Here is a 21910-nt window from a genome sequence, read left to right on the forward strand (position 1 = left end):
TTGGACCAATCCTGTAACTTCGTCCATACAGCATCAGTCGTGGTGGTCTTCATCCTCGAAAACCACTAACAAAGGGAAACCGTTAGAGCGGTCCACCAACACCACAAAGTTTTTCCCTTCTACTTCACACAAATCCATGGACACAGCCTCAATTGGGAAAGAGGCCATATCAATGCCGGAAAAGATGGGTTTGTGGGCTTGGGATGGCAATTTCTTAACACATTTTTCACACCTATTGATCCACAATTTGATCTCATTCCCCATCCCAGGCCAATAGTAGACCTCATTGGCCAGCTCAAGGGTCTGGGTTATGACCAAAAGAGAAAGATGGAGCAATTCCAAAACTGCTCGACGTGCTAGTTGAGGAACGACGACCCAGTCACCGACGAGTACCAGACCTTCCTCCCTTTCTTTGCCAACCCTTGCCTCCTGAGCAATTTCCCCATACGTTGATAACGGATCCGGAAATGAATGTCCACGACAGATGCATTCGCACAAATAGGCACATTCGTTGTCAATGTTTGCAAGGAGGATGTTAAATGCAGGGTCGACCTCACAAATAGTTGCGCATAAGGCTACGTCGAGAGAGGGGTCGGCCGCAAAAACCGGAAAGCAGCTCAATGCATCGGCGATCAAGTGGTTTTTGCCTGCTGACCATGTTACCGAGAATGAGTATTGGTTGAGGTTATCCGGTAGCCTCTGTACCCGAGAATTATTTAGAGCTGCAAATGGTTTGTGAAATATGCCAAGCAGAGTTCGATGATCAGTGATGACCTCAAATTTTGGCATGCCTCGTAGAAAATTTCTGCACCGCAAACCATATGGCACTCAACTCCAACTCCACAGTTGCGTAGTTTTTTTTGCGCTGGTGACAAAGTGCATGATCCACATTGGACCAGGCGAATTTTGCCGTCGCCATTAATTGCGGGTTCCCATTGGATGAGGGCAAATCCAAGTCCATGAAGCTTCAAAGCAGTTGGTAAACTTAGATTGAACAATTTAACGACCGCAGGTGACGTCTATATTTCTTTGGCTTTACAGAACTCGGACTCATGCTTGGGTAACCATAACCATGCCGACGATTTTTTCAACAGCTCATGGATTCTTACTGTGGCGTGTTGTAGGTCAGTGATGAACTTTCCACTACTCCTGCTCACACTCCAACCAATTAGCGACCGATTGGTGAACAGTATTACGGAAACAAAATGAGACAGTGCAGAACAACAACAAACGAGGTCAACAGTGCAAAACGACGGCAAATGAGACCCCTGCCATGCAGGGTAAAAGAAATTCATATTTACAATCTTATGTTTGTTTGTAGAGTCAATTATCTTAGTTTTAATATACCAGGTTCTCCCCTGCCTAATCAGGGAAGAGGCGGACGAGGCCGAGAGGCTCTTGTACAACCTCAACACCAGCAGAATCATACACAACCTAGGCCCACAACAAATCACCGAGTTGACCGCCACATACCCACAACTGGCAACGCTTGCCAGTATGGTGAGGTCCAACGTGCACATACCCCAGGAGGCCCACTCTCGGCCTATTGTCAAATCCAGCCGGAGCTGACGGTAACTCGTAAGGGCACGGTCCTCAGAGGGGAGAGAATAGTCATCCCCGTCGGCCTTCGGCGGGAGATTGTGGCCAGGAGCCATGGCGGGGCTCACTTGGGCTCATCATCCATGAAGCGCCGAATAAGGGCAGTGGCGTGGTTCCCAACCATGGCCTCCACAATCAAGAAATTTGTCAAAGAGTGCTCAAAGTGCCAAGCATTTGTCCCAGAACGAGCCAAAGCACCCCCAACATCGGCGGCACCTCTCCCATATGCTTGCCATGACGTCTCCATTGACTTGTTTGGCCCAATCCCAGACGACCGCCAGATTATCGTGGTCAGGTGTAACCTCTCGCGCTACCCTGTGGCGGTGCCGGTTCCATTGGCCTCCATTCAACACACCAATGAGGCAATCAGGTCCATATTTGCTGAATACGGTAGCCCCAAAACCATTCAAACCGACAATGCTAACAACTTCACCCGCCAGGAATTCCAAACATTTGTCCAATCCCTGGGAATTCATCACCACCCCTCCATCCTCAAAGCAACCTGGCCAAGTGCGCCATGCGATATGTTGGCAAGGCCGTCAAACTCAGCAATCAGACCCCCAACGAGTGGAGACAGCCCTAGCCACAGCCCTACAAGACTACCGGGACACGCTCCATCCGGCCACTGGTGTCAGCCCATGGGTGGAGGCCAGAGTCGGCGGCCACGCCAATGTGGTGCCCAACCCAGGCTCCGGGCGGACTTTCACAAGGCACAGGGACCACACCAAGCCGATACCGACACCCCGACCCGCCCCTGAAGCCACAACGACCAGTCCCACCTCTGTGGAGAGGGCACTGCTTTCAGCCCAGATCCAAACAAGACCAAAGGCATCCCCTCCATGGACCTCTCTTCCTCAGACCTCCCCTTTTCAGTCCACACTTCCTCCATTCATCCCACCTCGATCAGGGGTCAGTGACGGGTTGGACCACCATCATAGGAATGTAACGTCACGGGGCCCACAGCCCAAAAATAAGAAAACCATTTGTGAAGTCTGGCTCCCACTTGAGTTGGGTCAGCCCTTGCAAGCATCCAGCAGATCAGGGAAAACTCATATTATCCAAAATTTCCAACCCACCAGGCCGGTCATAAGATCCTGCTCCCGGATGCAATCCGCACCCCCAGCGCAAAATGCGGGACATGATGAACCTTCCACTACTTCCGCTCACACTCCAACCAATTAGCGACCAATTGGTGAACAGTATTACAGAAGCAAAATGAGACAGTGCAGAACGACGACGAACAAGATGAACAGTGCAAAACAACGACGAATGAGACCCCTGCCATGCAGGGTAAAAGAAATTCATATTTACAATCTTTTGTTTGTTTGTACAGTCAATTATCTTAGTTTTAATATACCAGGTTCTATTGCTGCTAAAGTATGTGAGGTTGAATTCTTCAGTCAGGTAAGAAAGTGCCCAACTGGTTATCTAGACCGAGGAAAGATTGGAGGTCTGTAACTGACTTTGGACTTGAGAAGGCCCTCAATGCTTCCAGCTTGGTTGGGTCTGGCTTCAGGCCGCCGTCCGACACGATAAATCCAGCAAATATGACGGTTTTTCCTATTTCAAACGCATTGATGGAGAGCTTAATTCCGTTTGCGGCACTTTTGCACGACAATATAGAGTCGCTCCAATAACTCAGGTAGAGTCTCGGCTTGCACACAAATATCATCTACGATTTTTTCAATCCACTTTTTGCGTTTCAGATCTTCCAAGGCCAGATCAGTGCGAAGACTGAACACACCTCCAGAGCCCTTCCAACCCATAGGTGCAACAAAGGAATGGTATTTGCCGTCTGGTAGTAGAAATGCACACAGATATGACGACTCCTCATCCAATGGCACCTGATAATATCCATGGACGGCATCCAGCTTGGCGAACCAGCGGCTTTCGGGCAAGATCTGATGCATTGAATCAGGTACTGATGAAAATGGATGGACTGGTCTTCTGGTGGCCTGATTCAGTCTTCAATAATCGACGACTAGTCTTACTATCCCGCCAGGTTTTGGTACAAAATGTGGGGGGCACACCAAATCGTGTTTTCTGTGCACCTTTATCATCATGCCGGCCCTTACGAATTCTTGGCAAAGATCATTGGTTGGCTTTTCATGGTGTACAAAGCTCGATTTTCATCGGGCCGCCGGTCATGGAGCCAGCAGCATCTCCGAGAGATGAGGCCATAATATCAGCGGAATCGACCAAAAATTTCCCAATGACCTTATCCTTGATTCCACTACCCTTCAGTCTTTCCATTGCTTGATATCCCCCCACTGCTCTGGGATTCCTCTGAGCATTGGTGGTGGTCGCAAACCCGTCGGTGGCTTTAGTTGCCAATATGACCATTAAAGCAACTGTCTTCTCCTTGGAGAGACAACGATGTACGGCAGGGAAATCAAAGGACAAGATTCCCATAGCCTGGAGGTCCCTCTTGCCAAAGAGTGCGTATTGACCGATATCGGGGGAGACTGTTGCGGATATTTTGGCCACAGGGCCCCTTCTGACGTCGCCAAAAAATCGAAACCTTCCCACAATTTGGATCAGTGTCCCCTTTGCTGCGCTAAGCAGAGTGTGAGACGGATCCAAGGTCCTGCCTTGTGGGAATGCAGAGGTTGGAAAAACCGTTCGGGCCGCCCCCGGGTCAGGCAAACCCTGAATAACAAAAATCCCTCTGTCATCTTCACACACGACCTCGATTAAAGTCATTCCGTCAGTAGGGTCGGACGGATGTGACAGTGTTCGACCGAGCACCGAAATTATGACGAGATATGAGGAGTTGTGCTACTTCGCTGATTTTAGTGGTCCATTCGTCAGTGGCCATGTCCTTGGCTTCTCCGACAGCCTCTGCTTCAGCCTCGACTACGTTTTCCAATACTACACCATCGTAGAGATCCATCATTTCGTTCACTTTGTTCTCAGCCTCCCCAAGTACACGCCAAAGGCTATCTACATCGGCCTCTGGTATGTTTAGATCGCGGATCAAATCCAACTTTTTCGAAATTTGCACTCGACGGTTGACAATTTGTTCATAGAGTCCCATTATCACGAATCGTGTCGAAGATTTGGAAGGGAGAAGACGAGCTCCTGGGGTGCTCGGTGAACGTATCGCTGGGTTGAAGTGCAAAAATATTGAAGGTTGATGGGCGTGGTTCGAAAACTAAAACTGCGCCTTGTTATGTGGGCGTAATAAAGATGAAAACGAGAACGATGGTCAAACGAAGTTTCCAGATGAAGTACTGAATTACGAGTGAGCATTGTGAACAGCAGACGCATAGAAAGTACAGACGAGTTTAGAGAATATCAGATCCATAGAATACTACACTTATGAAAGTTTCTTGGAGAAAGATCCATGAAGTAACAAGAACTGTCTTCGCTGGTCTTTACTAGGAAAAAATAGTTTCATGGTAGTACAAGAGTGCATGTTCATCTGAGAGGGTTGACCTAAGCAGCTTTCTAACCTCACTTTTTTTCATGACCTTGATGATGTCTTTCTGCTTACTAAGAAACACTTCATTTCTGAAATTGACCACCATCAAAATAGTATAGGAACAATTAAAGATAAAAAGATAAAACTGACATATTTATTGCGAAATATATACATGTCTAATAGAATATTTTAATTCTATATATACAGTACATTCAAATGTAAAAGATATCAAAGCTAGCGAAATATAAACGAGGATAAAGGACAAGGAACAAATCAATTTGACAAAGTTCAAGAACACACAAAAATTGCATTGCGATGTAAAAACATATTTCTCACAATTCGTTTCATAAAAAAAATAAATTGTCAGAGAAGACTAACAAATGCGATTTTGAATGTGGTTGAATAATTTTTGGCATAGATCAGAACTTTAGCTCCATGACAAATGGAAATTATTTTTTCTAAAATTTTCGGAGTTTCCATAAGGGCAAAAGTCTTAAGTCAGTTTAAGTTTAAGTGCTTTCAGTTCAATGTATTATTTAATTATTATTGCCATATTTCCCTAATAGATTTTTACAACCGTACTTAACGCAAATATCGTAGATGTGTCACATGTATTGGATAATTATGATGCTACTTTTTAATGTTGATCCTGTTGATTATAAAATATTGGTTTAAAGTTTGGTTTTGATGTATGGTTTGAAAGGCTTTTTTAAATTCTAATTTGGAAATTTGAAAATTCATGAGCCATTTGCGTTTCGAGGACACACTTCATCAAACCTGGTGCTGTGTTGGCCTTACCGCCAATCTTCATTAAATAATTAATAGAATGATGTTCCCTGAAATACTCTCGAATAACTTCATCGTCGCTTGAGCATGCATGCTCCTTTTTCTGAAGTTCGAAATTCACGAATTGGTATCCTTTTGATTTACTCAGATGTTCAAGTTTTTTGTTAGGGCCTACGTATTTAAGTTGTGATTCGCAAATACATTTTTGGGTCAAGATTTAGTTCAAAGATGTTTCACTAGGAACATCACAGGATTGAGAGAGCTCTCATATTGGGAGAGACGAAACAAGTTGAGACTGTACAGTGTGCAGAGAAGGTACGAGAGATATCTGGTACTGTACGTTTTTTCAAAGCATCCATGAGCTTTCTCCCAACCCAAGATTTAGGGTCAATTCTAGTGATCGTCGAGGCTTAATGTGCGTCTTGAGAGCACCTTCAAGCCCTCAAGAATGCAGGCTAGTTCGAACAATCTTCTTTCTTGGGCTTCTTCAGTGCTTAATTTGCTTCCCTCTAATATTCGCGGGGAATACGTAGGCCTTGTTGATCCGGTAGCATTTTTCAAGTCAGACTTGGACAAATTTTTAGATAGCATTTCAGATCAACCTTACATTCAAGGACTAGCTCGGGTGCAACTCCAATTCATTGGTACATCAAATATCATGAAAATACTGAAAGGTAATAGAACAATGTTATTGTGAACAAATTAACCTATTTGATTCAATAAGAAGTGTTGACACCACTCCACTTTCTAACATTATTAGTTCTGTTTGAGGCCTTTGGTGATCAGCCCATAAACATTATTTTGACATCTCGAGGTTTAGGCCGTACTTTCGAATGTCAATTTTTTTTTGGTTTGTTTTTTCACGGGCTTTTCTAACCGCTACAAGGAGTGTTATCCCCAGTACTACCAAAATGAAACGTTATAATTCGTCTTATTTTTTTTTTTCAGGGATTTGATATTCCGTAGCGGGAAAACGTTACCTATGTTCAGTCATCATTACTCCTCCACCGATGGCCTCTCATATTTGGACCTCAAAAAGGTTGCTAATTTTTGAGCAAACAAATAACTCAAAAAAAATGCCGCAACAAATTTGAAATAAAAAATAGCCATAAAGTCCTTTTGGGGCTTTTTGATAAGTGCGTTTTATGTTATAAAATGGCTAGCATTTATGCGTTTCATATTTAAGAGAATATATTTCTTTCAGTTCTACAAAAACTGATGTGATAGGGCTTTAGTATACGATGATGTGAACATTCCCGAAAAGGTGGAAAACATTGCTAATAAAAGTAACAGATATGGCCAAAAAAATGGAAAATGAGAAAATGGGGTAAAAAGTGTTTTCACGCAAAGCTTCCCAGAATTGGGAAGGAAAATTTCAGCTTCAAAAGATATTTTCACATGTGTTCATACTACACTCCGGCTCTGTAAAACACTCGATACCGTTTCGTTAGTAGTGTGGTCATCTCCCATATACGTATTCTTTCACATGTTTTCGCCTCCGCATCCCTATCGGGGTTTAAAAAGTCCTCTATAGTCGGTAGCTCAGTCGGAAAGAGAAATCACGGTATCTACATCCTCCTTTTCTTTCTCCCCTCCTTCCTCCTCTCGTTGCGGACAAACAAATAGAGAAATGCAAGATTACGCTTTCTTATATGCAAGAATATGCAAGAATACGCAAGTATTTTTCGTTGAACAATTTATTGCTCATTTATTCTAACACTATAAATACAACATCAACCTTTCTGAGAGACATTCAAAATCCTCTAAGGGCATAATTACAAACACTTTTGACATCCAAAGAGGGATAAACAGAGAGCTATGTAACGTATATTTGCAACGGACCATCGGGTTTTGAAAATCATCTATTCCCTTGAGTTGTGAAAAGCTGAGGGTAAGTATAGAAAAAAGCTATGTTTTTAAATTTAGTCACCAAAACCTTGTAAAACTGTGCTCTTTGTAGTACTTCTTGGTTGGAAATAATAATTGGCGAAGTGTTGACGCGTTATTAATGATACAGTATACAACCTCCACCAAAATAATTATTTCTAAACCATAATTGTTTGGAGTTTTACCAATAGAGAATTTGAAACGCCTCCCAAAGAGTTGATGGCTTATTTATTGTGTCACAGCACTTGGGCAATACCCACTTTTTGTAAAATAATCTCTTGACAAATTCTGGCATCTTAGACGTATTCTCTCGTTTCTACGTTTGTTTGTCCGGACCTAGACAGGGTAGAGGGCGCTTTGTTCGCTTCATAAAAATTATAATTACTTCAACACAATCAGAATTGAGCCTGGACGTTTTTCCACTCTTTCACATCGATACTCCAATTGCTTTCAAATGGTTCATTGAAACGTAAAGAACTCAAAGGATGATCCAATCGGAGATTTCGACTCATTGCTAGGACTCAATCGATTCAATCATCCATGAGATTCGCAACCCAACTTCGCAAGCATGATATCACGTCAAGCTTTTGCACACAAAATACCTTAAGCAGGTGGGAAAAAGAGAGAGCAGAACTTCTAACGAGCTTAAGTAATTACCGTCTGGAGCTCTCCGTAGCTTTGGTTGTTCGTCGTCGACTGAGCGATATCAAAATTCCAGTTTGTTGCGCAAAATGTCAAAAAGACAAAGATAGGAGACAAATTTAAACTAGATAATACTTGAGGTTTTGCCAAACGCTTGGTGAACAATCAGAGAAGTGTCATTTAGCGCTTCTTCATTCAGCACTAACAATATAAAGTCATTCAGCACTAACAATATAAAGTAGCTGTCAAATATGTGGCTCTTTTTACCACCATGTCTCTCTCTAACTCGAAACTAAAAGTGAATATTTAATCTTATACAATTGGAAAAGAAAGTGCTGTCTCTCAATTTTACATACGGGCCTAAGTAGTTCCTTTAGTGACAGGAGAAATTGAACACTGAACAGTATCAGTTATTGTAAAAACCCACAATGCATCAACACATGACAATAAAAGAGCACCAGTAAGGTGACATTTCCCTGACAATTTGCTTGCAGATCACAGTTTAGGCTTTTTAAGTGGCAAGCATTGCACATTTTCATCATGGCAATAAATCCAAGTTCAGCAGCCTAAGCTTAAACAAGGCTAGACTAGAGCACAATCTTGGGTTCAGCCAGAGCACTAGGTTCAGCGACAAGAAGTTTCACAATTTCACAATTCAAACAACAAAAGCTCCCTTCCGTACTTTTGAGCGTGTGCATGGCTGTCTTGAGTGTTTTCTTGTCCTCTTTTGGGCTTGTTCATTTGAGCTCCTATTGGTTCTTTGTATGCGATAACACTTTCCCGTAGCGAAACTTTCTACTCTCATTGTTACATTACTGTCATTTGTAAATTCAATGCTGCAACTTTCATCAACTGTTTGTTAATTCATTTTATCTCTTAGAAAAGTATTGCAAACATGACGGTGAGGTTCACCTTTTAAACGTTTGGCCCAATGCTACTGAATAAGGAAAAATAGTTAAAACCGACTGGCTCCGAGGTTAGTCGCATGACGATCTTCGTTATCAAATTGGCTCTCCTAACTGACCATGATGATCCACCAATCACACTTACTCTATGTCCCATAATCTGATGACTGATATGTATCTAATCCTCTTACCTGAAATGACCCCTCATTAGCGGTCATGATATCAATCCCAACTGTTTGATGACCCAAATCCCCATGGGAGGCCTCCGCCTCCAATTCTTGAACTGCATTCTCCGTAAGCTCGGTATTGCTACGGCCAGACTCAAATCCTTCCGTGTGCCACCGTTGAATGACCATGTGGACCAGTTCCTCCACTATGTAGATCATGAAAAATCCACAGAGGACAAAGATCTCGGCCAAAGGTAACCCGGTGTCGGGGATGGTTTGTTGTTGGATATTGAACTCGAGGAACTCGTTGACTTCGGGTAACATGTGAGTTAAACATGTGGTCAAGATGACTCCGGCTCCAAAGCAAGACAATGCGGAGAGTAAGAAATTACTTTTCTTGCTCCGTTCTGATTTCCAATCAAAATATTGCGAAAGCTTGATGGGAAGGATGCCCACGATAAGTGACACGCCTCCCAAGACACACATGGACACAACTTTTGCGGTGAGGACCCCCATATTGAATGGTTGGGCTTCCGACTCATGCGATGTGTTAATGCATTTCCTTTCGTGTGGTTCGTACGTTCACTATCTACCTGTTTTTTTTTCCTTCTGTCACGGCCACAATCTCATGCGTTCATTCAGTACGCGGGAAACATGGTCATGGGATACTGGCGTACTATTTACAAATTTGCCGTGTAAGCCTCCTTCCTCCGTCGGGTTTGATGAAGTATTGGCCAGACGAGTGGTGGCAATTGACTTTAAAGGGAAGTGTTGGTGTCCGTGAGTTAATTCACCGCGAAGTCATTTCTTCGAACTCTTTAAAACATACGGAAACTAGTTGTTCGATCTCTCCCATCATACAGTTTTGGACAGAGTTAATTGAGGTTGCGAGCTTAGGTTCAAAACCTTTCGTTGCTTTATGTTAGAGTAGTTGTTCAAACAAGAGATAAATCGATCGGTCCACTTCCCACCATCTCTCACCGCCGACAATGACGACAAAGTTAGGATTGTGTGTGTATTTATGAAAATATAAATTTATTGGTCTTATCGCTGTATAAAGTCAGACACGACACACTGGGAATGACGAAATAGCATCAGTGAACACATCTCTCTTCGGGTTCACGATATGTTGTTAAACATCATTGTTGTTCTCGTTGTCCGACCGCTTGAATTGCCTCCAGTTCCAGGAGAAATCACAGGGAGCACATCGCATCTTATACCCAGGTTCTTGTCCATTTCGGGCCATTCTGCGGGCCAGTTTGCCCGACAGGGATTGGCAAACGCACAAGGGAGTGGTGGACTGCAATGATAAAAAGTGATGGGGTCACGAAAAATCATAAGAGACCCGGGGGTTCAAATCCGGTGGGTACTCACGTCTTGACAAAGCTCTTTGGGCTTGCGCTCCTTGATGCCGCTCACGGTGAGAGAGTCGGGTTTGCCTCCAGGGCCGCATTCGGCTTCTGATGTGACGGGTCCATACCAGGTAATGGCGTTCTTGCCACCATTGCCACGCCCACGCTTGCCTCGCCCTGCCTCTGAGAGGGCTAGGACACTCAAGATCACCACCAGGATAACGAATTTGGAGTTCATGGCTCGATTTGAGGAGTCTCTAACAAACTAGAATAGGAGACTGTGAGATAAGAATTGGATGTTGGCTCGCAGTTCGAGCCACCTTTTATACCCAAGGTCTCAAGGGGAAGCTGCTCTCTGGAAGCACAGATGTAAACAATCCCTTGATTAATGGCTTCCTTTGATATCCATTACAAGCGATGAATCATGCGTTCGTTTCGATGCGTACGAGAACGAGTGCACTTTCTCACTGGCAATAGGGGCACCAAAGTTCGGACATGATTTTACCTCTGTGAATTACAAGCTGTTCGTTCTTTTCTTCTCTCTAGGGGGGGGAATTTCGTCTTTCCCGCTTGTTCCACTCTCTGAGGGGACAAGAGCGGGCTGGGCGGCGCAAAAAAGTCTGCTCAAAACTAGATTGAACCGGAGTAGAGTCACTCAAAATAGTCAGCAAGTAGTGAACGGATAGATTGCCGGGGGTAGAGCGAGTGTGCCAGAGACACAAAGACACTTAAAGGATGCATAAAAACGACTGATAATATAATTGCAATGAATTGGAGCTTCCGACTCCAATCGTCTCATGTTCATCGATGGATTCAATAAGAACAAGAAAAAACACACTTCCTGCCGGCCTTTGGGAAGGCTAAACGCATGGATTTACTCTAGTATAGAACGTACAAACTTGAGGAGAGTAGTAAGGAACACTGGACAGAGATGACTCTTTGTTCTATGGAAGTACTTGAAGCTAAGGCCTCTTGGAAATGATACGTAGCTAGGTAGTTAGGTTTAGAGGTCCCCTTTTAGGAGATAGTACATTTGAGATTACGAGGAATTGGAAACGCGTCCTTTGATTTTAGGAACATGGTTCATACTTTTTAGGAAATATAATTTTAGTAGAAAATGATTGTATGGGTACCGTTGAGATTAGAGAAAGAAAGTTTTTCTAATGAGATTTTGTCAGTCATATGATAATAAGAATCCAATAAGGTCTACTAACATTTCTTGATTGAAAAAAAGGTTCGATTAAAGGGAGTCTTGTCTACAAGCTTAACTTGTAAAGTTTAGAAGAAGTCGAAAGATAATTATCATACAACGAATGGATGTCTAAAAAGACGCAAATGCTCTTGTACTTCGCAAGAAAAATGGATTCTGTTCAATTTAGAAAGGAAATTTTCCCGCCAAAATCAGTTAGACCATTTATAATCAAAAATAGAATTCGATTTAATCAAGTTTTACACAAAAAATATATTCTACCTTGGAGATAAGTCGTATCACAAAGCAATGTCTTCGCTTTTATCTCTCATTTTTTATCTACACCACATCACCAATCATTTACCATTTATGAGGTAAAGGTTTAAGACAAATATTCTTGATAATTGTAATGCTTAATCACAGCCTGAAATATTTAGACCTTGAAACCATCGTGTTGGAATCTGGAAAGGCAATATGTCTTGGAAAAGCATGGCAACGCTCTTTACTACGTACCACTTGTCCACGTACAAGATATGACCCTAGTGTTTAGAAGCTCCCAAACTAATCATTAATGAGCCTCCAGGGCCTTCTATCTCGCGTGATGCGAGGATCTTGCACCTTCAGTTGTGGACTTTTCAGAGACTTCATCGTACACTGATATTGGTGCATCAGCCAAGAGATCTGGCCTTTCCGCCATAATCTGCTTCCCCTTGGAGGCTACATGGAAATGAGATTACTCATCTCAAAGGCAGAGTTCGGAATCCATCTCTGGTTCCTAACACCGTCGGTATATCCCGCTGTGAGTGTAGCTCCTCTATTAGATTAGCCTTAGGGTCTTCATCTTAATCCCAAAGAAGTAAGGTGAGAAGAAAAGCAGCATGATGTCGTGGCAACAAGCATTAAAAACCATTATCACAATTTGGACATTAAACATTTGGCAACTTGGAAGGTTAACCTTCAATAATGGTTTCAAAACTCTTAAAGATGCTTTGCAAAATCAACAAATCAAGAAAAATAATTTCTGTTTCATAAAAAAGTCGGTTTCCGCTCAAAAAAAGTATATTGTGTCATTCAAAGCACATTTAATGGCACATCAGATAAATGGTACAGAATATCAAAAACATTTAATGTATTTTTTGCGGACTTCCTTACTGCTACTAGGATTGAAATTCCGGCAGTTCATAACGAGAAACATACTAATTACACTTTCATTTCAAATTTCGTTTGGATATACCAAGTGACTTCTTAACTGAACTTTACAATTTGATTGGCCAATTTTGACGAATTATGCACCATTTATTTTGTTGCAGCTAATGGTGCGTCTACACGACAAATAATTGGGCAAATAATTAGCCATTTGGCAAACATTGTTTGCCATTTCACAAGTATTTCACAAACATTTCTCGATTTGTACATGTTTCAAGTTTGTTTGCCAAAGAGCAAATATTTCATGGACGACAGCATCCTCCCCAGCCCTTCCAACCAAGGTGTCCATTTTCAGCCAGTACATAACTTAATTCATTCGATCCATGATGGTTAATAACAAAGAAAAATGTTTTGATTGTGGTTCATTTTGACACAGGATAACCCCAACTTGGAGTATGAAGGGGCCTGGAATTGTCAGTCAATGTTCAAAGTCATCAGATGTCATCCCATCCCCTCTTAATGCAGTAACTGTCACACTTCCATCTCCTATCGAGGATTGAGTGATGTTGAATCGCTCGATCAACCAACCAACATCTATCTCCGGAATCCGGATTCATCTCCTCCCATCCAGACAATGGAAGTGTCGACCCCAGTAAACCCACCCACCCTGGGCTGTCCTCGGGCTGAACCGGACCCTTGACTTCGTCCAAAGAAGACTGATCCGATTGAAGTTGGATCAGATCATCAGAGACAACTGAATCATCGGAACCATCCGTATTGTTAAACTGCATATAAATATCCAAATTGTCTTCATCATGTTTAATACTCTTACTATAATAGTGTTTACGTTTCTGGCATGACCTTTGGACTATATAACGTTGTCATATTTCGACCCGTTCTCGGCTACTAAATAGTTTATGATACTCGTGGAGAGCTGTTGTCCATTTATTCACGATTATAATGAGTTGGAAAATTGGTCGGGTTTTCGTTTCCAAACAATTGGTTTATGAGTTATAGTCAAAATGAATTTCGAAAACCTTTCGAAAAGCAAATATTTTATTAAAAGTGAATCATCAGGTGGCTTATGGTATAGTTCATAGAACGGGGCAAAACATGCCTTCAAGTAGTAACCGGTTTCAGCCAACATCATGATAGTGCCCATCGGTGTTTTTTCAAATTTCATTCCTCAGTTTTCCCTATATTCATTATACTAATCATCTTATTTAGCATGCATAACATAAATATTGAATGAAAGACCCCTTGGGAAATGATACGATCACTTGCAAAGTTCATCTGATTAGAAATCTACATCAAAATATTTGTCAAACCGTTTTGATCGGGTAGTTTCACGTGTAGACGGCTCAGAGATAAACTGTTTGTCAAATACCAAATATATCCGAAATTGTTAGGCAAACTTTGTGACAGAATGTTTCTCGTGTAGACGCAACATAAGATTGGGATGTTATAAAAAAAATTTAAGTGTCTGACTCGGTCAAGTCCGGCACAAAACTTACAAGTCAAGTTGATATGTAAATTTGATGTCTCCCTGAGAAACAAATAAGTGGCAGGCTCAAACTGACCTGAACGTTGCGGCATGCTTTTACGCTCATTAAGAGGATGGCGGACGCCAAGGCATGAAGCATGCCAGCTGTTAACTGATTGGGCCTGGCCATGGACGTGGAGACGCAGAAGCGTGATGACACCAGGGTAGTAGTTCAAAGTGTCAACCTCCCGAGCCAGGTTAGTGGCTCTTTTGTACTATCCTCAATGAAAAATCAAACAAATGGGGGCTGTGCAAGGCTCAACCGAGCTTTAACTAAAGTCAAAGAATAAGCCACATTATGAAGGTCTTATTGAACAAACTACCCATAAATAAACCTAATCCTGGCATGATGAAGAAATCAATGGTGTTCGGTCATGCTTCTAAAAGCAAGTTCTCATCGGTAAACGTTATTCTCCACCGATTTGTTGGCGGTGCTACTTTTTTAAATCTTAACTAACCTAATCAAACCTAATCTAACCTTACCTAACCTAACCCAACCTAACCCAACACGATATTGATAGCCCTTAAAGTCTTTATCTAAACCTTTTAACATTTTGCCACAAATTCAAAAATAAGCCTCGCCAACTAATCGGTGGAGAATAACGTTTATCCTGCCCAACCTTACCAAATTTACATTCACCACAAACTTGTGGAGCATGAAACGAGCACAATTAAAGCATTTTAACAAACTGAAATAAAAATCAACGAGAAGAACTATTTAATAAGATACCCTGCCATAGGTACGGGCAATTGGTCTTGCACGATGACAATTTTCCACATTAGGCGTGCAAACTTAATTGATAATCTGGTCACCATCAAGTGCTCAGGCTAACTTCAGGGCAAAAGAATGACATTTTCCACTATTTTAGTTCAAAACTGAGCGTCTTTACTTTGCCAAATTAACAAATAATGTATGAAAGATAATTGCTCAGCACGAAATCATCACATTTTTTTATTACAAACTCCATTTGACAAAGAAATTATGAGTAAGAAAGTTGAAACTGACCCTGATCCACATGTATTAGACCTTTCAAAATGATAATGTTTTTTGTAAGTGCATTTGAGGCAATGTCCATACATGCCTTTTCGCGTCTTTTGACATAGGACAATATGCTCCACACTGGACGTTTTGTTGTACTGAATGATGCTTTTCAATCCAAACGAGAACACGAACTTTCGCGTTATTTTAGGATTTAGAGGAAACGTTTGAAAACACCTCTTCATAGCAGTAGACTGTAATACAATTTTTAAACACAAAAATCGTGGGCACAGTTCACTCGGTTAAAAAGTTCGAGTATTAGAGACTTTAAGATAGCCCAAGACTGGTTTAGATTTGTAACATTGCTCAAGGATTGAGAGCATTTAGATTGATCAAACAAAAAAACAGTTTGCTCGAGGATTGCAATGTTTTCGAGGTAACACTAAAATTAGCCATGGTGAGTATTGACCGACTTAAGACAGATCCAAAGCTCTCAATCAGTATACGCGTACCAGCAGCTGAACAACATCCTTAAGACTGGGGTTTTCCCAACCGATTTTTTTCGTCGTACGTAAAGCAGGCAGTACATCGTTACGACGGCGAAGTATGTGTGCCCTTTTAGACCAGCTTTGTACTGAACTACGCACAAAAAAAATACCCTGTTCTGTACGAGGATGCTTCAATCAAGACATTAATAAGCATCAAGCTCTTATTTCAGATGCCATCACGATGACAACATCAAAAACAAAATTAATCATTTATCTAAGTAAAGGTCAAAATACAAATGCAAGAAAACAATGGCGAGTAAAAATGTCGTTTGTGCAAAGAACAAACAATGTTTGTACAGGTTTTCAAGGATTGAAACAATGATTGAAGTGTTTGTCTTCAGTAAAGCTAAAGTAAAGCCAAAGATTTTAACGGAGGAATTTTACTTTGTGAAAATGGCCAGGATAGCCAAAAGAACTAAAAATACTTATTATCCCTTTTTTTGGTAACACTTGTGATGTGAGCAACAAAATCAGTTACAACAAAATACAAAAAGTCAACATTTTACATTCATGCCGTAATTTGAATCCTTACACAAATGAGATCTGAGTCTCGTCCATTATTTTGTTTGTTTATTATTGTTGTTGTTTGTTACAACATTTTGAAAATTATTGGGTAATTCAAAGGTAGGGTGGGTACTGTTTCGTATCATGTGCCACAGAGTACTTGATGATCATTAAGTATTCTATGCATGTGCGAAGTCCCGGTTGTTTGTCAATTAATCTTTTAGATCCTACTAGAGGGCTAGATCCTACCACACTAAGGGCGGATTTACACTAGGATGGAAAACCAAGATTGAATCCGGTTTGAGGATGGAAGTAGGACTAGTGCTGGGGCGACTCCCGTCTTTCACTGTACTGAAGTCGAACAAAAAGACTCATATTGGGAAAAACTCGCCCAAGCACTAGTCCTACTTCCATCCTCCTCAAACCGGATTCAATGCTGATTTTTCATCGTAGTGTAAAGCCGCCCTAACAGATGGAAATCTGATTCAGACCACGACACTGTGTGTTAAAATATTATTCGGATGATGTAATACTTGTTGGCTTCACTGGCCGAAAGAAGCTCACCCCTCCAACCCTAGCATCCCAAATACAAAAAAAAATCAAAACTTTAGAGGTTAGCCATTGACTTGGAAAAAAGCAAATCTTGAAACCCGAAAACACTTGTTTTTGTATTCTGTTAGACTAAAACCCTACAGACCCTTCTTGTACATATGCCCATCAGTACATATGAGGAATTTTTGGGAACCAACAATCATGAAATTTTTATAGACGCAGGTGGGTACAATTTGAAATAAAGAAAACATGGGAAATGATCTCATTGTAATGACAATCGTTTTTGGAACAAATTCTGATCTTCTTAAGAAAGAGTCAAAAAGCTAGATCAGTAACTCTTGAAAAAAATGAGTTTTTTTATGAAGCTGCGTCTCAATTGTATTATTTCGCATCCACCTTCATTAATAGCTATCAAGTATGGTTTTAGAAACCATCATACATATTGTTTATTTGATGTTACCAACAACCTACAAAGAGTTTTATTTCTGATTTTTTTTCAAATCGTGTCAAATCACTTAGGCCTTGGGCGATATGACGACCTTCTTTCTACTACCTTTCATATGCATTATGTTTGTTTTTTCACTTGCAAAATAAAGGCCAAAATTTCTTGAATATTTTACTTTGCTCTCAGCATACAGTATGGATAAACATTGTAAGGTTTATCCACTCCTATACTTGGGAACGGCCACCATTCAAAATACTAAAAAACCAGATCAGATCAGATCCATGATAAATAACTTTGCTATTGTTTTAGTCAGAGAGAGCCTAATAAATGTCTGCCAGGGGGGCTACACACTCGCACTCACACAAATATTCTTAATGTTTCTTGCATGCATTCACTTCAGTTCAAAGGCGACCAAGGCTAAATCTGTTATCAGGCAAAGAACTTGGTGAAGGTGGGATTAGTTAGTTTTAACCCAAACTACTACTTATGGAATAAAATAGATAATCATGGAAGGTTGCGACTAAGTTATTCCATTTACATTTTCAAGGCCTATGACTTTTTTGATGATTGGTGAAAACCAATGTGTTTGGATTGTTTGGATGTGTTTTTGTTTGGATTGAAATTAAAGCTATTTTTTATGTCAAACCAGGTTTTCCTTTTTGTTCAAACGTGACATTGTACGTTATGCTGGACTTTCCAATTTACCTGAGAATTTTTATTTTGGAAATTTATGTGGTCATATCACTACGCATTGCCAATAGAGCATTGATTGACCACATGTGTCAAAATGAGCAGCTCCCCAATAGGTTGGCAAGGTATGATTCTTTTAGTAGCGTTGGCAACCTGGCCTTTCCCTAGGGTGATGTCCAGTCATAAGCCATGGAGTCCGTCAGGACTGGAGTGGAAAGCGTTTTGATTTTTTTGCATTCTCTTGTCATTGCTTCTTCTGTGAGCTAATGTCAAATGGGTATTGCCTAGTCCTTTTCTAGAAACCATGCATCGAGGCCGTCAGATCTGGAGAGTAAAGCTCTACAAAAACTCGCTAGAAGACTTTTGAGCATTGCTCCTAATTGGGTACATGATGCGGCAGAAAGTGTTGCTCAAGCATCCTCTCAGCAAGCTTGCAACTGATTAGGAGGTAACACATTTCTCAAACGTCTTCTAGCTAGGTTTTGTAGAGCGTTTCTCCCCAGAGCTGACGGCCTCCATGCATGGCTCTCTAGGAAAGGACTAGAAAACACCCATTTGACATTGGCCCACAGAAGATGTAATGACGAGAGAATGTACTGGGAGCAGCCAGGCAGACCACTTCTTAGAGCAAATGTGTGACAGCTGAACAGCTGTTAGGGTGCGAGTTCAAATTGTTGAGACGGTGCCTTCAATCAACAAGAGTAGCATTGCTGCGTGGTTATCGATTCAGTTGCTGTAGCCAACCACAGCAGACTCGTTTTACCCTTCTGTTTTCTGTTCAAATTCCTTCTGAATAATGACATTTTGTCCAACTCCACAAAATACATTCCAAGGCAGAAACTGATAAAGAGGTGTTCATTTCCGCCCATCCTCTCATATGGTATTACCGAGAATACATCAGCTATCCCGTCTCTCTTGCAAATTATGATTTCTGCTCAATCTCTTTTATTCTTAAAATGCATAACTGTGACCAAAATAGAGTTGTAATATCTTCAGAATCTAGAACCCAATTTCAAATCTGATAACTATTTGAAATGAAACTCATTCGAAATCATATATTTCGCCAACAACACATCGATATTTTTACAAATGCAATAATGGAAGTGCATATGATTACAAATCTAAATATGATAAACCTTTCGGTCGATGTGAGTTCTCTTTTAAGTGGAATTAATTCCAATTTAAACCTTTGTGGCGTTGTTGACTATAATTTTCTCATTTAGTGTTTGCGTTCATTCGCGGCAGGAGATCAGTACCATCTTTTTCCATCATTTTTATTATCCCAGGACGCTTATCAACCAAGGCTCGGCTTATTCAGGGACTCGGAAGCTTTAGTGCCCTCGATTTATTACATACAAACCTGATCATACTGGTCCCATTTTTCACAATGCTTGGACATAGATTGCTTCTCAGTGACATCTTCACTAAGAGCAAACCCAAAAATATGCCTCTAATGCCACGTTGTAAATCACAGGTGGTGGTGTCGTTCTTTCTAGCTTGAGCAAAACAGGAATTTTCTAAACGTCAGCTTTGGAAACAAGAAATTCCGACTAGCCGTACGCCAACAGATTCTTTCTCAGTCATTTGATTGTTTTCGCGTTTCATTTGTACTTTCTAAACTTTGTATGCTGACAACAAATGGTGAGGAAAACGTGTACAACTGAACAATCATTGACAGAAACTTCATTAAAAGATCGATTTTTCTATTTCGTGTGAGCTCATCCAGACTTGACGCGACTAATAGGTGCAGGATGTAGTAAATATTTGTGTTGAATCTCAATTTCGATGTTGCTTACTTCTGGGAACTTGCTCAAGTATCCAAATACTTAGTTGTTCTTGTTGGAGTCAAGTGCTAGTCTCATTGACCCAAATGTCTCATATTGACAACTACTTCCAACGACTCTTTTCGTTAAAATTGATCTTTATGGGTAGACTTATCCAGAGAATAATAAAACTGAAACGCCTGCCCCGCATAAGCCATTGAACTAAAATAATTACTCCAACGTTTCTAGAAAATACGTGCAGTTTTCTGCTCTCCTTTATCCAACACTTGAGACACTTTCGGGGAAACAGGGCAATGACCTACACCATCGAGGAAGCAAGTTTTAATGGAGGCGTAGCCAGTTGCCGTCGGATACATTGACCCGCTTTTTCCTTTCTTTCTCTAATTGTTGGGTTCGCTAACCTAAAGAAGGGAATTAAGTTCCCATTAATACATTAAGACAAGACAAAGTCTTATCCAATAAAATATTTGCAAATTAGATCGTTCGAATGAGTTCGAATTATCCTTTAAAACCCCCTAAATATGCAAGTCTTTAAAAATGAAATATAAACTATTAAAACTTCAAGTTCAACAATCGATGGGGACTTTAAGATAATCAATAAGATCTCAAGAATGCACTTTCCACTCACTTCTTTCAGAAAAAGTCCAAATCACTCAAATTACATGTTGCATGCATTTTCTTCATAATTGGAGTGAACTCATAAATAGTAGCTCTTTTAAAATCTCTAAAATGGGTTCTGAAAAATTCATAGTTTCATTCTATTTTAAGTGATATTAAATAATATTTTGACCTATCTTGAGATGAAGGAAGAAAAAGAAATTTTACTTTTTTGAAATATTTTTATGCGTCTAAGTTTTAGTCTGACATAGAAATTCATGAAGCAAGAGCATCAAAGTTGTCCCTTGCGGTTTTGCGAGGTAGGTAAATGTCAAGATGGATTTGGAGCTTTCCATCAAAAATTAGAAAGGTATCTTAACCATGGTGTGAGCGTAATGGTTGGATCGGGCGCGTTCTAGTAGCTATCTATGTAAATACAAATTAAATCGAATTCCACCAATTTGATCCAAGTTTGGAAATTATTTTTAAGCTCATGTTTCATCAACCGTTCACTTCAAAATATCCTTGGGCAGTTCGATGCTTCAATTGTAAAAAGTAATCACGAGTGGAAACGAATTATTCCACCTAGTATGAAATACTAGCCGTAATTATAGACATGAATGACTACTGTTATGAGAAACATTATTGAACATTTACCTCAAGGATACTTCTTGTTGTTTCCTTGAAGAAACGCAGGTTATTTGATTCATGGAGTCATGTTTAATACAGGGTTTCCATCAGAGTTTTGTTACGTTGGAGCTAACTTGGACTATGCAACAAATCTTGACTAAACCTCGACCTGATCTTTAACCAGACATCGCAAATTGACCAATAAGAGTGAAAGTAAATTCAATCACACAATCTGTCACTTTGTAAATACTCGTATGTATGTTGAAATACTGAATTCAAACTCAATCAAGGTAAAGAATTTGTCAAGTATGAAATTTCCTCTAAATGTGTGACCAATTTCTGCTAATTTGAAATTAATCATTTGTAGATTCGCCAATTTCATCGTGCAAAATGAGAAAGCACTTATTATCAGCTATCTTCACTAAAAGCTCTAATCATTCAGGTTTCTTGACTAGAATGTGAATTGATTGTGTCGTAATGTTCAGGAAGCAGAGCCCAGCTTTTTAAAGCCAAGAACTGAATCTTCGTTTAAGTTTTTTTT

At 40.7% G+C, this 21910-nt stretch overlaps 3 protein-coding genes across 11 annotated transcripts in view; 1 reads left to right on the forward strand and 2 right to left on the reverse strand.

Annotated features, from left to right (window-relative positions):
- LOC131877135 (zinc transporter ZIP1-like) overlaps window positions 1-10033 on the reverse strand; it is a gene marked incomplete at its 3' end in the record, with an annotated part of 14370 nt that extends 4337 nt beyond the window's left edge. The window contains 1 exon segment of the mRNA XM_059222734.1: window positions 9435-10033. Coding sequence (XP_059078717.1) covers window positions 9435-9926 — 492 coding nt within the window.
- LOC131877065 (uncharacterized) lies at window positions 7-7473 on the forward strand. Of its 9 annotated transcripts, XM_059222683.1 has the most exons (7): window positions 7-979; window positions 1042-1060; window positions 1125-2889; window positions 2960-3003; window positions 3095-3241; window positions 3306-3517; window positions 3602-6748. In XM_059222683.1, the coding sequence occupies exon 3, from the start codon at window positions 1206-1208 to the stop codon at window positions 2355-2357; it is 1152 nt and encodes a 383-aa protein (XP_059078666.1). In that variant the 5' UTR covers window positions 7-979; window positions 1042-1060; window positions 1125-1205; the 3' UTR covers window positions 2358-2889; window positions 2960-3003; window positions 3095-3241; window positions 3306-3517; window positions 3602-6748. The 9 variants fall into 9 exon arrangements, with proteins under 9 accessions (XP_059078666.1, XP_059078625.1, XP_059078617.1 ...); XM_059222642.1 differs by adding an exon at window positions 6758-7473 and having other exon boundaries at window positions 7-2889; window positions 3602-4557; XM_059222634.1 differs by having other exon boundaries at window positions 7-2889; window positions 3602-4557; window positions 4629-6748.
- A 384-nt stretch (window positions 10034-10417) lies between the features above and the next one.
- On the reverse strand, window positions 10418-11081 carry LOC131877145 (uncharacterized). Its single transcript, XM_059222746.1, has 2 exons — window positions 10785-11081; window positions 10418-10710 (listed from the first exon to the last, which is right to left on the reverse strand). The coding sequence occupies exons 1-2, from the start codon at window positions 10998-11000 to the stop codon at window positions 10543-10545; spliced, it is 384 nt and encodes a 127-aa protein (XP_059078729.1). The 5' UTR covers window positions 11001-11081; the 3' UTR covers window positions 10418-10542.
- Between the last annotated feature and the right edge of the window lie 10829 nt (window positions 11082-21910).

This window comes from Tigriopus californicus, chromosome 1 (genome assembly GCF_007210705.1).
Source record: "Tigriopus californicus strain San Diego chromosome 1, Tcal_SD_v2.1, whole genome shotgun sequence".
Taxonomy (NCBI): domain Eukaryota; kingdom Metazoa; phylum Arthropoda; class Copepoda; order Harpacticoida; family Harpacticidae; genus Tigriopus; species Tigriopus californicus.

Bases quoted from the DNA above. Each gene is read 5' to 3' on its own strand.
- LOC131877065 (XM_059222642.1), top strand. From the start codon at position 1,206: ATGAGACAGTGCAGAACAACAACAAACGAGGTCAACAGTGCAAAACGA.
- LOC131877145 (XM_059222746.1), bottom strand. From the start codon at position 11,000: ATGAACTCCAAATTCGTTATCCTGGTGGTGATCTTGAGTGTCCTAGCC. The intron at 10,711-10,784 runs GTGAGTACCCAC...TTATCATTGCAG, and splicing joins CCAAAGAGCTTTGTCAAGAC to TCCACCACTCCCTTGTGCGT.